The 10,751-nt window shown below is 41.4% G+C and overlaps 3 protein-coding genes across 3 annotated transcripts in view; 1 reads left to right on the top strand and 2 right to left on the bottom strand.

Moving 5' to 3' along the window:
• Positions 1–440: 440 nt before the first annotated feature.
• T265_08215 (hypothetical protein) lies at positions 441–2,840 on the bottom strand (the record flags this gene model as incomplete). Its single annotated transcript, XM_009173950.1, has 2 exons — positions 441–560; positions 2,763–2,840. The coding sequence occupies 2 exons, from the start codon at positions 2,838–2,840 to the stop codon at positions 441–443; spliced, it is 198 nt and encodes a 65-aa protein (XP_009172214.1).
• A 21-nt stretch (positions 2,841–2,861) lies between these two features.
• The window catches only part of T265_14509 (hypothetical protein), a gene marked incomplete at both ends in the record, with an annotated part of 36,622 nt that continues 28,732 nt past the window's right edge, over positions 2,862–10,751 (bottom strand). Inside the window, 6 exons of the mRNA XM_009173960.1 lie at positions 2,862–3,040; positions 3,064–3,253; positions 3,705–3,869; positions 6,100–6,384; positions 6,850–6,988; positions 9,718–9,887. Coding sequence (XP_009172224.1) covers positions 2,862–3,040; positions 3,064–3,253; positions 3,705–3,869; positions 6,100–6,384; positions 6,850–6,988; positions 9,718–9,887 — 1,128 coding nt within the window. The remainder of the gene's footprint in view (positions 3,041–3,063; positions 3,254–3,704; positions 3,870–6,099; positions 6,385–6,849; positions 6,989–9,717; positions 9,888–10,751) is intronic.
• T265_08217 (hypothetical protein) overlaps positions 7,224–10,751 on the top strand; it is a gene marked incomplete at both ends in the record, with an annotated part of 141,870 nt that continues 138,342 nt past the window's right edge. Inside the window, one exon of the mRNA XM_009173952.1 lies at positions 7,224–7,524. Within this exon, the coding sequence (XP_009172216.1) occupies positions 7,224–7,524 (301 nt within the window). The remainder of the gene's footprint in view (positions 7,525–10,751) is intronic.

Genomic DNA, 10,751 nt, shown 5'->3' on the forward strand with positions numbered 1-10,751 from the left:
GATACGCAATGTAGCAACTTGATCCCACCAAAGCACCATTTTAGGTACGCCTAATGCCTTAAGTAGACACAAAAGAGAGGAAAGAACGCAGCACAAATGTAAGGAACTTTCTTCAGATTTTTTCTTCATGTGCAGTAGGCCAACAAAATGTACACTCAGGATGAAAGTGGCCCAATGAGGCTTTCATTATTGCGGAGAACTCCGCAACGGACCATGGGTCTCGGATTGCGGCAGCTTTCCTGATTAGATCCACATTAAAAGGATCAAGCTGATGCTTGTAACGGGTGATCCTTTCTGAGGATAGTCTATTCAGGGGGAAATAACTGTCAAAAAGTATCGAAAAATGATTGAATGGTGTTATTCCGCTGCAAACTGCGTTACTGTCTTGTAATGGAACGGCAACTGTCAGAGTAACGTGTCACTAATATATCCATTTCATTCTAGAGAACAAACGCTTTTGTAAGCAGCACAAGGGCGGAAGAATGAACAAACCTTTTCTCTACAGGATTTTCAGCCATCTGTGGTTCAAAATTATGAGAATGGTGTGCCTGAGAGTTGTGCTGGAAAATAAACAAAGCATTTGTGTCAGACCAGAGCTGATGAAGAGAGATAATGAAGTGGCTTATTTGGTCATCATTTTCAGTCATATTAATATAAACAAAACTGTGAAGTCTATGTAAATCAGTCGAACTAATACCAGGAGAGGGAAGTTTGATTGTTTTACCTGCGACCTTTCAATGGGTTCAGCGGTTTGGCAAGTTCAGATTGTATATTCTTCCTAAACAGACTGTTCCATGAAACTAGGAAATCTTGTCTTTGTTGCCCTTTGTTGTCCTTCTTTCGGAAAGGGCGCGCACACATGAGTGATGCGGCGAAGTTTGAGTTGTAAAACATATTTTCAGTGTTGGCGGAATAAGACAGGGCTATTAGTAGCTCGCACCAAACTGCTTGACTTGTTACTAGACAAGATTGCTTTTGATGTGTCTTTGTTCCTACCTGCAGGAACACACCAGTTATGACATCCTCTTAAAACGTTTCTAACCGACACTACAATAATCCATTAGGTTACGCGAACCAGTAGAAACACGACTTCCAATGGATGGACACTAGAGCACTGAACCTCTACGGTTTGCATTAAATTAAACATGTCTAATAAAAACCTATGCAATATAGGGCAGAAAACAATAAACTGGCTGACCTGGGACAGCCGCTTCAGCCATTTGTACCAAAAAGAACCAAATCAGTCACTAAGGAAACACGGTCGATATACACTAGTAGTGTGTAGGCAGGTTTTACTTTATCACCAGTTAGGCCAAATTCCATCTTTTGTGACATTCATTTGAACAATTTAGGAAATTCACCTTCATACTTTGCGGTTTGTTGCAGTTAAGTGAAAATGGGCTAGTATGGGCCACCTGTAAACTGTGTTGGTGCAGCGTCAGTGTACTGTTTGGATGTTCACGCCGAATCCGGGAGGAATAAGTACATTTTCGAATTAAGCCCGATCTGTCGATCACACTCGTTCAGGAGGCTAAATTTTCTAGCGTTCTATCACAACAGACACGTTACACTATTCACGTAGTAGCCATAAATCGTCACATTAGCGAATGGTTAATCTCCTTACCATCCCACACAAGGAAGAAATCGTTCAACAATCAGATTAGCAAATACGGCATGCACACATTCGTTTCACTTGACTTAATCGCTCAGCTGATAACAACTCCAATGTCTATGATGGTTTTACTCAATAATAAAAGAGGATTGAGGAGGACAACCATTTCTGACCTAGCTTTTTATTCCGAATGCTGATTGAATCAAGCAACTTCAACATTAGACTTCGACTATGGTTAAAACCTCACAATTCTAAAACTTTGGTAGGAGAAGAAAGAAATCACAATTTTTCCAAGCCAGTTACTAGTTTTGGAGAATCATGGACCTATATAGACCGTACTGACCGAAAAACTGTTACTGATCACTGATTGGATTAAGTACCAAAATTTCCTAACTGTCAACTGCTCTAGGGTGCAGCAACAGCAGCGAGAGAATTTCTGACCTGCCGTGCATTGTGAGCCGCATAGATTTGTCAAGTTACCTTGCGGACAACATTCTTGTGTCTGGAGAACCAACCGCCTCGGCGGCGTTTGCTTGCCCGGTTGAGGTCTATCGTCAACACACCAACTTAGATTTCATCTTATTGAAGAGCTGTTACTAAAAAATGGGACCAATTTAACACAATCTGTGAAGTATGCGGTCCATCCAGAAATAAAGCGACCAACCCTAGCTAGATGATCAAGCGTTTCAGAATTGGCAATGCTAACAAATCATATCCATTTTAGAGGACAGCTTTAACAAGAAAGAATGCAATTTCACTGTGCGGCGTGAGTGTTCTCTTATATATTCTCTTATACACTCACCCAGCTAAATTGGGTTCACCTGTGTATTGGCTATCCTTACAACCAAACAAGACGCAGCAAGAAGTTAAAAACTTCGTGGGGCCAAAATCTCTTTTGTTTTTATCAGATATGGACGAAAAACAAACACCGTAATAGAGGAAAGAACGCTCATCATCATCACCGTTGTCAGTTGTAATTACCGCGTACTTATCGCACAGTGGTTGTAGCTGCCACAGTTTCGTTCACCGATGCTTCTGCGCATTGAAGGCAGAAGCTGATCAATTAGTGCTTAAATACAACACTGTATGTGGACTGCTAAGTGGAGGATTGAGAGAAAGCTATGTATTGAATGCGACAGCTTTGATGCACAAACGCCATTGAGAGCTCGACCGGGCCATGTCTGAGAATATTTCTAACCATTGATATGGCTCGTCTCAGGGTCCCCATCCAGGAAGACGGCAATGATCAGTGTAGCTGAGTTTGGTGGTAATGGTTTTTACACTTCGTTGCCGTTATTGTTTGACCGCATCTGTCTCTCTTCCACCCTTTGCGTGGGTGTGCGGAAAGAGTCCTTCGAGGAAGTCGGTCGGCTGGCATACGCAGCACGTGGCCAAACCAGCGCAACCTATGCAGTGTGATCAGTTCATCTATCGAGGGTGAGTTATTTCACCCGAATACCATTCGACTTCAGCATTTCCGATCCGGTATTCCCACCATATTCGGGCAATGCTCTGAAGGCATCGATGGTCAAACACTGAAAGTCTTTTGACGCTCACTAACACGCAAGAGCTACGGATGACACTGGGAGGACAGTGGTTTCGGGTCAACAGCTCTTGCTTACACAAGGATTTGAGTACTAGCTTTACGTCGCGAAGGACTCAACAGGGTTAGTGAATAAAGCGAAGGCACATGTTTTATATAAAAAGGGCCACCTCAAGAATTTTATAGGGTATTCTTCAAAATTCATTGGAAGGCACACTATTATTAACCCATAGTATTAGAGAAACTGGTTTGGTTGTTGAGAATTTACACTCCAATCGGTCTGAAAACAAACAAAACGCAATCAGGGCAAATGTTAAAATGGCTGCTGTGGATTCGTTTATGTGGAAATCAATTCTAACAAATACACACTAGAAATCAGAGCAGAATATAAGGGTATAATCCCTCACGAAAGAGAATGCAAAATGTTGTGAAGTGTAGAAACTCAGTGACACTGTTTTCAAACTGGATGAATTAACCGTCCTCCTCAAGAGCCGATTGCTGATTCACATCAAAATCAGTCATCCAAAAAGGGTTTCGACAAAAACAAACCTTCGTTTGAGATTCGACCCAGGAAACGCTACTTTTGAATATCTTGTGCCGGAGTTTCCTTGGGAACTTCGATTCCAAGTCTGCCAACCAGTAAATTTGTTGAATGATCAGTTTCTGACAGGCAGTCTTCCTGACTTCGTCAATATCACCAACAGCCAGACCAATCTGTTAGGGAAGGGGGACGTACTAGGTTGAACATAAGTGACTAATATTTCTTACACTTAGGTCGGCTAGAAAAATAACGTAAACTGGATAAAATTGATACAGCCTGGATATATTGCCTCTCACTTCTTACAAGCACCAACCCACCTGTTACTAAAGCTGATGTGTCAAACATTCAAACAATAAACTTTGAATTTTCACAGATAATTAGTTCGATTAGTAAATTGTTAATGGGAGCGGATTTCATGGACCAGACTTATTGAGTGGCCTGTAGTGGAAATCTTTTCACTAGGTTGGGCGCAGACGAACCCAAAGACAAGTTTGTAGTAAGAATTACTGCAATATTCGTTGTGATCAACGTGAAAAAATAAGTCTTTTATTAATGAACATAAGCCTACTGGCACAAACATTCAACGTCGTTACACACGAACCACCTTTTTAGCTCAATTAATAATCCATAAATCTTTAAGCGTGTTGTCGTATTCTGATGTATAAATCTTGATTAGTACGTTTATTTACTGAGACGGAGTCTGTGTTGGGTAAACTGTTTAAATTCTAACTCTGATTTTTGTCGGGGTCTGGAGCGCGCCACATATTTCTAGATTCACCGACATTAGTAGTCACCTACAGGTGCTCATTCAGTCTCATCCCACTTTCTCGCCTATTCGGGGGAACGCAGAGACGTTGTTCGACACTCCCTGTTTTTACTTTACCGCACAGTCCGTCTGACGTTTAGTGAGAAAGTCATAGCTTTTTTCATTCAATTATTGTTCGAACGATATTGGTGGATGTCATTTTCCATAATAAGCATCCGAGAAATTTCGAGCTTTAACGTTTTCGCAATTCAATGGACTGTTTTTTTAAATTTTAGCGCCTTCTAAGCAGTGATGTAACTTAACCTGAATGTTTTGTTATTTGCACAATTCAGACGAGCATTCTCATATGTTTGAGGAGTGCCTATACTTGGTGGAAGTCTCAAGTTTCTGTTTAACCATCCAGCGCTAGCTGTCACTGTTGACCATACGATTACAAAGAAAAATTACATACAAAAACATCTAGAACCAGCGCTGTACTGGTATGCGAGGCGTTTGACCCAAAGCATACGTCTTAATGTGGTATATCTTCATACTTCCCAGGGACAGTGCGTTCTCGGTGCTCCAGGTAGCTTAAGCTTTAACTGGGTTACTGATCACGAAAGTGGTTTCGACAGGGAAGTATGTTTCGTAGAAAAGGACCAATCCTAACAATTTTAATGGTGATCTGGACAAATAAATTGAAGTCGCTGATGTATAGATCTTTGAAAGAGGAGTTTTATAAAAAAAAGCTTAATATTACTTGCAACCAGCTACCGCCACATGCAGGACCAACCGACATGTCTGTTCTGTGTGAGTGAGATTTTTTGAAATGTGGCAAACGCTACACCGTTTAATTGAAAAGTGTTCCATTGCTGTTAGTTCATTCAAAGTTATGTTGTTATCCTGTCGGTATATATGCTTTGTTATCGTTCTCTTCACTGATGACAAGCCTAAACAACACTAAACTGAATGAACGTGCTCGGTTTTTGTGGAGATTTCGTCCTGTAAGTGAAGCCAATCTATGCTGAAATGCACTGTACAGCTGTTTAATCCTTACCGGAAACCATCAGCAGCGCGCATCTCACAAAATTCCGAAGAGCCTCGAACACCCGACCTCCCGGCTAGTAGTTTGAACGCTTAACCGTCCGGCCACGAGTGGCTTATCAGCAGTGTGATAGCGCCGCTTATCCTTCAATTTTTGTAGCCGAGCGAACTTCAATTGGAAATTGCCTGTAATTTATCTCCTTATTTTTTCATCAGTAGAAGCTGATGCAAAACCAAGCATTTGCTACTGGTCGGCAAATAACGTACTCTGGGGCACCCGCTGAAAGACCATTTGGTTGAGACAAGACAAGCTTGCGTAATCAAGTACCATTATGAAGAATGCTTCTTATAAAAGTATAGAAAACATCTGTGGAATGTTAGTATCCGGTGGATTGAGGTGCGGACTATCAACCTTAATAGAATAACGGGAGTGTTATGACGAGGGAACAAAATTGTCCCAGGTTCAACAATCGGTAGTATGTAGTGATGTACTTTATTAAATACTCGCAGTTTTCGAGGTGGTTGCATCCAGAACAACAGAAAGACAGGTAATAGGAGCTTGACTAAGGCGTTTTAGGAAGAACGTGAGATTTCCAGGATGATATATGACTCACCAATAGATTCATCAGTATTATTGGCACGAGTAAAAGAAAGGCGATGTAGAAAATAAAAACCAGCGCGGCGCCGATGGTAGCCTCTTCGGTGGAGCCAAATAAAGGATAAATCAGCGTTCGTGAATGCTCGTATTCACCAAACATCATCATGATTGTCTTGAAAATTGAAATGCCCAGGTAGTCAAACTGTTCCCGTTCGCTGAGTTGAAATTCCCTAGATGGAATCCATGTTTTCGTGTGATGGCTGATATTGTCGTACAAACTGCTCAACAATTCACGGCGCAACTAAGTCAGAAAATGAAAGACAGTGCCTATGTCTGTTACAATTTCATCCATATAGTTGTGTGAACAATGAAGAACAGGTTGTTTTGCATGCTTGCGTGATAATGGTTTGGTAGAAAAATAGGTTACCAGTTGATCGGACACATTTTAGACACGGTTGCGAGCTTAGTTATTAGGCGCATTTTCCACTGTTCTCTAGTTGTTACTAGATGGTGCCCTCAAATTTAGGTCTTCATTGTTTGAATTGTGATATTTGTCGGACAGTAGGCCCATAAGATCGCTTCTCTATACTGCAGCGTTTAGATTGGCCACGTACCTGTATAAACCGCTGTGTGCCAACGGGAAGCGCCCTCCCTGTAATCTGTTGATGTGCTACTTCATTTTTCAGAAATGTTTGATTTAGGTACGCTACCAAATAAAAAGCAAGATAAAAGCAAGCCTTTGGGATAGTATCCCCGTTGGACGCACCCGATAATCTGGTTCTCGCAATAGGACATGGAAGACGAAGCCGAATCCGATAACCACGACGGAAAATACCAAGAGACATTGGATTACCGTGGTAAAGACTTGGAGGAACATGACGATGAAGATGCCCAAATATTTAACCCTGTGAACGAAAATAAATGAGCTGGTGTTGTAAGCAAATAGAGAGGATATATTGCATTGTGATGTGTTTTCAAACCTATGCCGTCTTCTCTTTTGGTCTCACATTCTAGCGAGGAACTTTTGGCAAAAACAATAATGCTTGTTATGTTCAGTATGCGTACATCAATAGAAAAAGACGCAATATACATTAAAATAATAATCTGTAGTTGCCTGTTCGAATCTTCCATGGATTAGTCATGCGAGCCGTTGGTTGTACACATCCGACCACACCCTATGTGACGCACCAGGTTTACGAACTTCACCCACATCATATGAAGTTATACTCATGCTCGCGTAATTATCAAGCACCAATGGACACCCCTCTTCACAGTTCACACAATCAATCGGCACGAAACTCGGCCCAAACACACACTCGTGTGCGCAGGACGGGAAGTCAACCGAGCTTCAAAAGTCACCACGGACAACTACGAAACACATGTAACAGCCGTACTGCAGAGAAGACACGTTCCATCGTCCGGAGACCAAAGAACTCTCACGGTGAGTTATTCTGTAAACTTGCCCCACCTTTCGGTTTGCATTGCAAATCATCACCGTAAATCACTGTCAACCATACCTTCTGAGTTATGTTATGGCGATCACAACCTGTGCACCAACCCCTCTCAGTATTACCAAAAGCTTTCTTTTCCGTTTAAAACTATTCGGCATTCTTTCTACGTATCTGGTAACGTCGTTTCGAACTTCTGGGGTGTCTTCTTATCTTGTCTACTATTGTGCCAGTTTGGAACATGGATTTTTATATATTTTAGGCCCGACAGTGTATGTGACTGGTTTTTTCCGTGCTATAATGTGATCCTGATTTACACGGTACTGTTAGTCGAAGATTGGATGCCAAGATGCTCGACTGAATCTTTTGAGGTTTCCAAGTTTGTTTGCTTATAAATTCGCAAGTTAAAATACATACATCCAACGGGAAACTATTGCATCGAAAACCCAGTCATACTCAGTAGAATATACATTAATGTTCATTAGCATCGTTTTTGCAGTACATGGTTGAGCTGCACGGGATACTCCACCTGATGTTTTACAGAATCGTTCTCACATAGCCTCACGCAGTTGGAATTATTACAATCGGGGGCAATAGGAATTTCTCGAAATGTGGGTGTGCCTATTGATTTTTTCGAGATTCCACTTGGACTGAGTTAAAAGATCCAAATACTACTGTCATCTGCTTAACTGAATCATGGCATAAAACACATGAAATACCATAGCAGGTACTGAAATGCAGGTTTCTCCTCTTGAGATTAGAACAAGATCTATCGACTCTGAGTTGAAGTAAAAAGCCCATCGCTTTCCTCGGTTTTGGAAGGTGACATTTTGGATACGTGAGGTATACAAATAAGCCAGCCTTCTGTGTAAGTTGAAGGGAAGTCAAAGTAGTTTTTAAACCAAGGTTGCGAACGTTGCCAACGAACTCAATAAATCATCAGTCAGGTTGAAAAGCACTGGATGGTTTAAAAATGGCTCGAAACCTTAGAATGCTACGATGGAATAACGGGAGCAGAACTCTTTTACTCGACAAAAAAGGTTACCATTAAATGGCAAATTCCTCAACCGCAGATGCACTGAAGTTGAAAGTTCAGCAAGGAGGAAACACTAACATCAAGGAAGCAAGTTATTAGTGAGTTTTACGTTTCCGCTCTTGTATGGTTTCGCAATTGACGTTCTACTCATCATGAGGCAAACCTGCTGACTGACAGCAAATTGGCAACTGGTGATATGTTAACAGTCTGCTCAGTTTTGTCTGTCATCGACGTGAAAAACATTTGTAAGTGCCACAGTAAAATCAGTGATGTAACACAAATAGTTATTTGCGTAAGTTCATTACGACTGTAAACATGCGATTTAGTCAGTATCTTTGGTGTACAGTGCTCCGGCTAGTTGATGGCACCCAATAACGCCTTAGTAAATGCCATTATTTGGTGATTTCGACCAGTCAGCCTGATAATGCTTGTGATGGGAGCCAGGGAGTGACCTAACACAACCAGGCATTTCGCCGCGAATCCTAGTGGTTTCGAATATTACAGATTCAAGGCCTTGCAAAATTGAATTTGTCTGGTATGGCTTCTTGTGAAAAACTCCCCCTGTAACATAAACTTACTTGGGTGTCGCTAAACTACCTGAAACCTATCACTTTAATGAAAGGATTGTATGATAGGAATTCAATTTTATCCTTGTCAACAAGCACCACACCGTCCCACAAATAAGAGTATTTGTTCTTGGTGCGTCAATTTCCAACTTACCAAAGTACCTCTTACTTGAAAACATTCACTATCCTAATGTCTAAAAAATTTTATTTCCACAGTGAAACTTAGTTTAGTGTGTGATGGCTAAATGACCACTTATGGTCATTTGCTTGTTCGTTCTCTCCAGCCAGTGGCTACGTTCCTGTCGTGAACAGTTTCACAAGCACTCCGCGGATCGCATGCTGCCAAGACGTGTTTTGTAGGCTCCGCCAATTCACCTGCTGTCCGGAACATGAACTTGGTGAACTTGGGAAAACTTAGCTCTCTGTACATGTACTTTTCGTGTCTAGACTCTCCCCGACACAAGATGTAAGTGAACTACATGGAACTGTGTGAGCAGTGACATTTTCATTTCATTTTCACATTTAATTTTCGCCAAATTGCTGTTTGACGTACAAACAAAAGACGCGGTAATGGGTAAACTTACCGAGAAATCTGCATCATGAAATTGAACCATGATAATAGCATCAGAAATGCCCCCACTATTTTTCGGTTTGGCATTCTGCCACCGAGTGCTGCGTCAACGAAGAGCGCATTGGCAAGACCCAAGAGGAGCAGTTCCAGTGTATTTGACCAGTCATGAAAATATTCGAGCCTCTGCAATCCCGGAACAGGAGAGATACAAAAGGTGTTCTAGTCAACCACAGACACAAGTGAGAATGAAGACATATTTTATGTTGCTTAAATATCCCCATGGTTTGAACAAGAACCCGGTGATGAACATATTTTTTGGGATCTCGTCATCATATCAGTACCTATATAATGGATAAAATAGAAGCAAAAAATGTAACACAAAGCGAAAATTGGTTAGTGAACTGCAAAACGTGGAGACACGAACGACTGGTTTTCTGAGCCCCAACGTTACATCTAGCTGGATGTTGTGAGACAGTTTAGAGGACCGTTGAATGACCTGACCGGCTGATTCTTGTCACATGACTAAAGCAGACTCCGAGTTTGTACGAAACGGTTTTGACAGCACAGTACCAAGTTTCACAGATTTTTGGCAACTGCCTCAGCTGTAGTCAAGCGACGCCGTTGGATAGATACTCTCAGGCCATTGGGTGCACGGTAAATAACATGAAATGACTCACTCTGAATGACTACGTGCCTAGTGTCAATTAAGTGGGACGCAAACGAGGTTTTAAATAAACTGTAGAGTCTAATGATACTCCGGTAAAACAGATGATCACGTATTCTCTTCGAAAGCTGCCTTGTCGTGTTTATGAGCCAGGATATGTTCCCTCGCTCTAAGCATTTCAGGATTTTTGCTTGATGCGATTTTGTTGCTTCGCTAGGAGGATGCCTAAAGATCCTGACTATGCATCAACCGCATGTTATTTATGCCCAAATCATCACCACCTAAGATTTTGTCTGCGAATGCCAATGGCAGGCGAATACACTTGACCTACATAGTTGAAACGCGTATATATATATATATATATATATATATATATATATATA

The sequence above is a fragment of the Opisthorchis viverrini genome (genome assembly GCF_000715545.1).
Source record: "Opisthorchis viverrini unplaced genomic scaffold opera_v5_208, whole genome shotgun sequence".
Lineage (NCBI taxonomy): Eukaryota > Metazoa > Platyhelminthes > Trematoda > Opisthorchiida > Opisthorchiidae > Opisthorchis > Opisthorchis viverrini.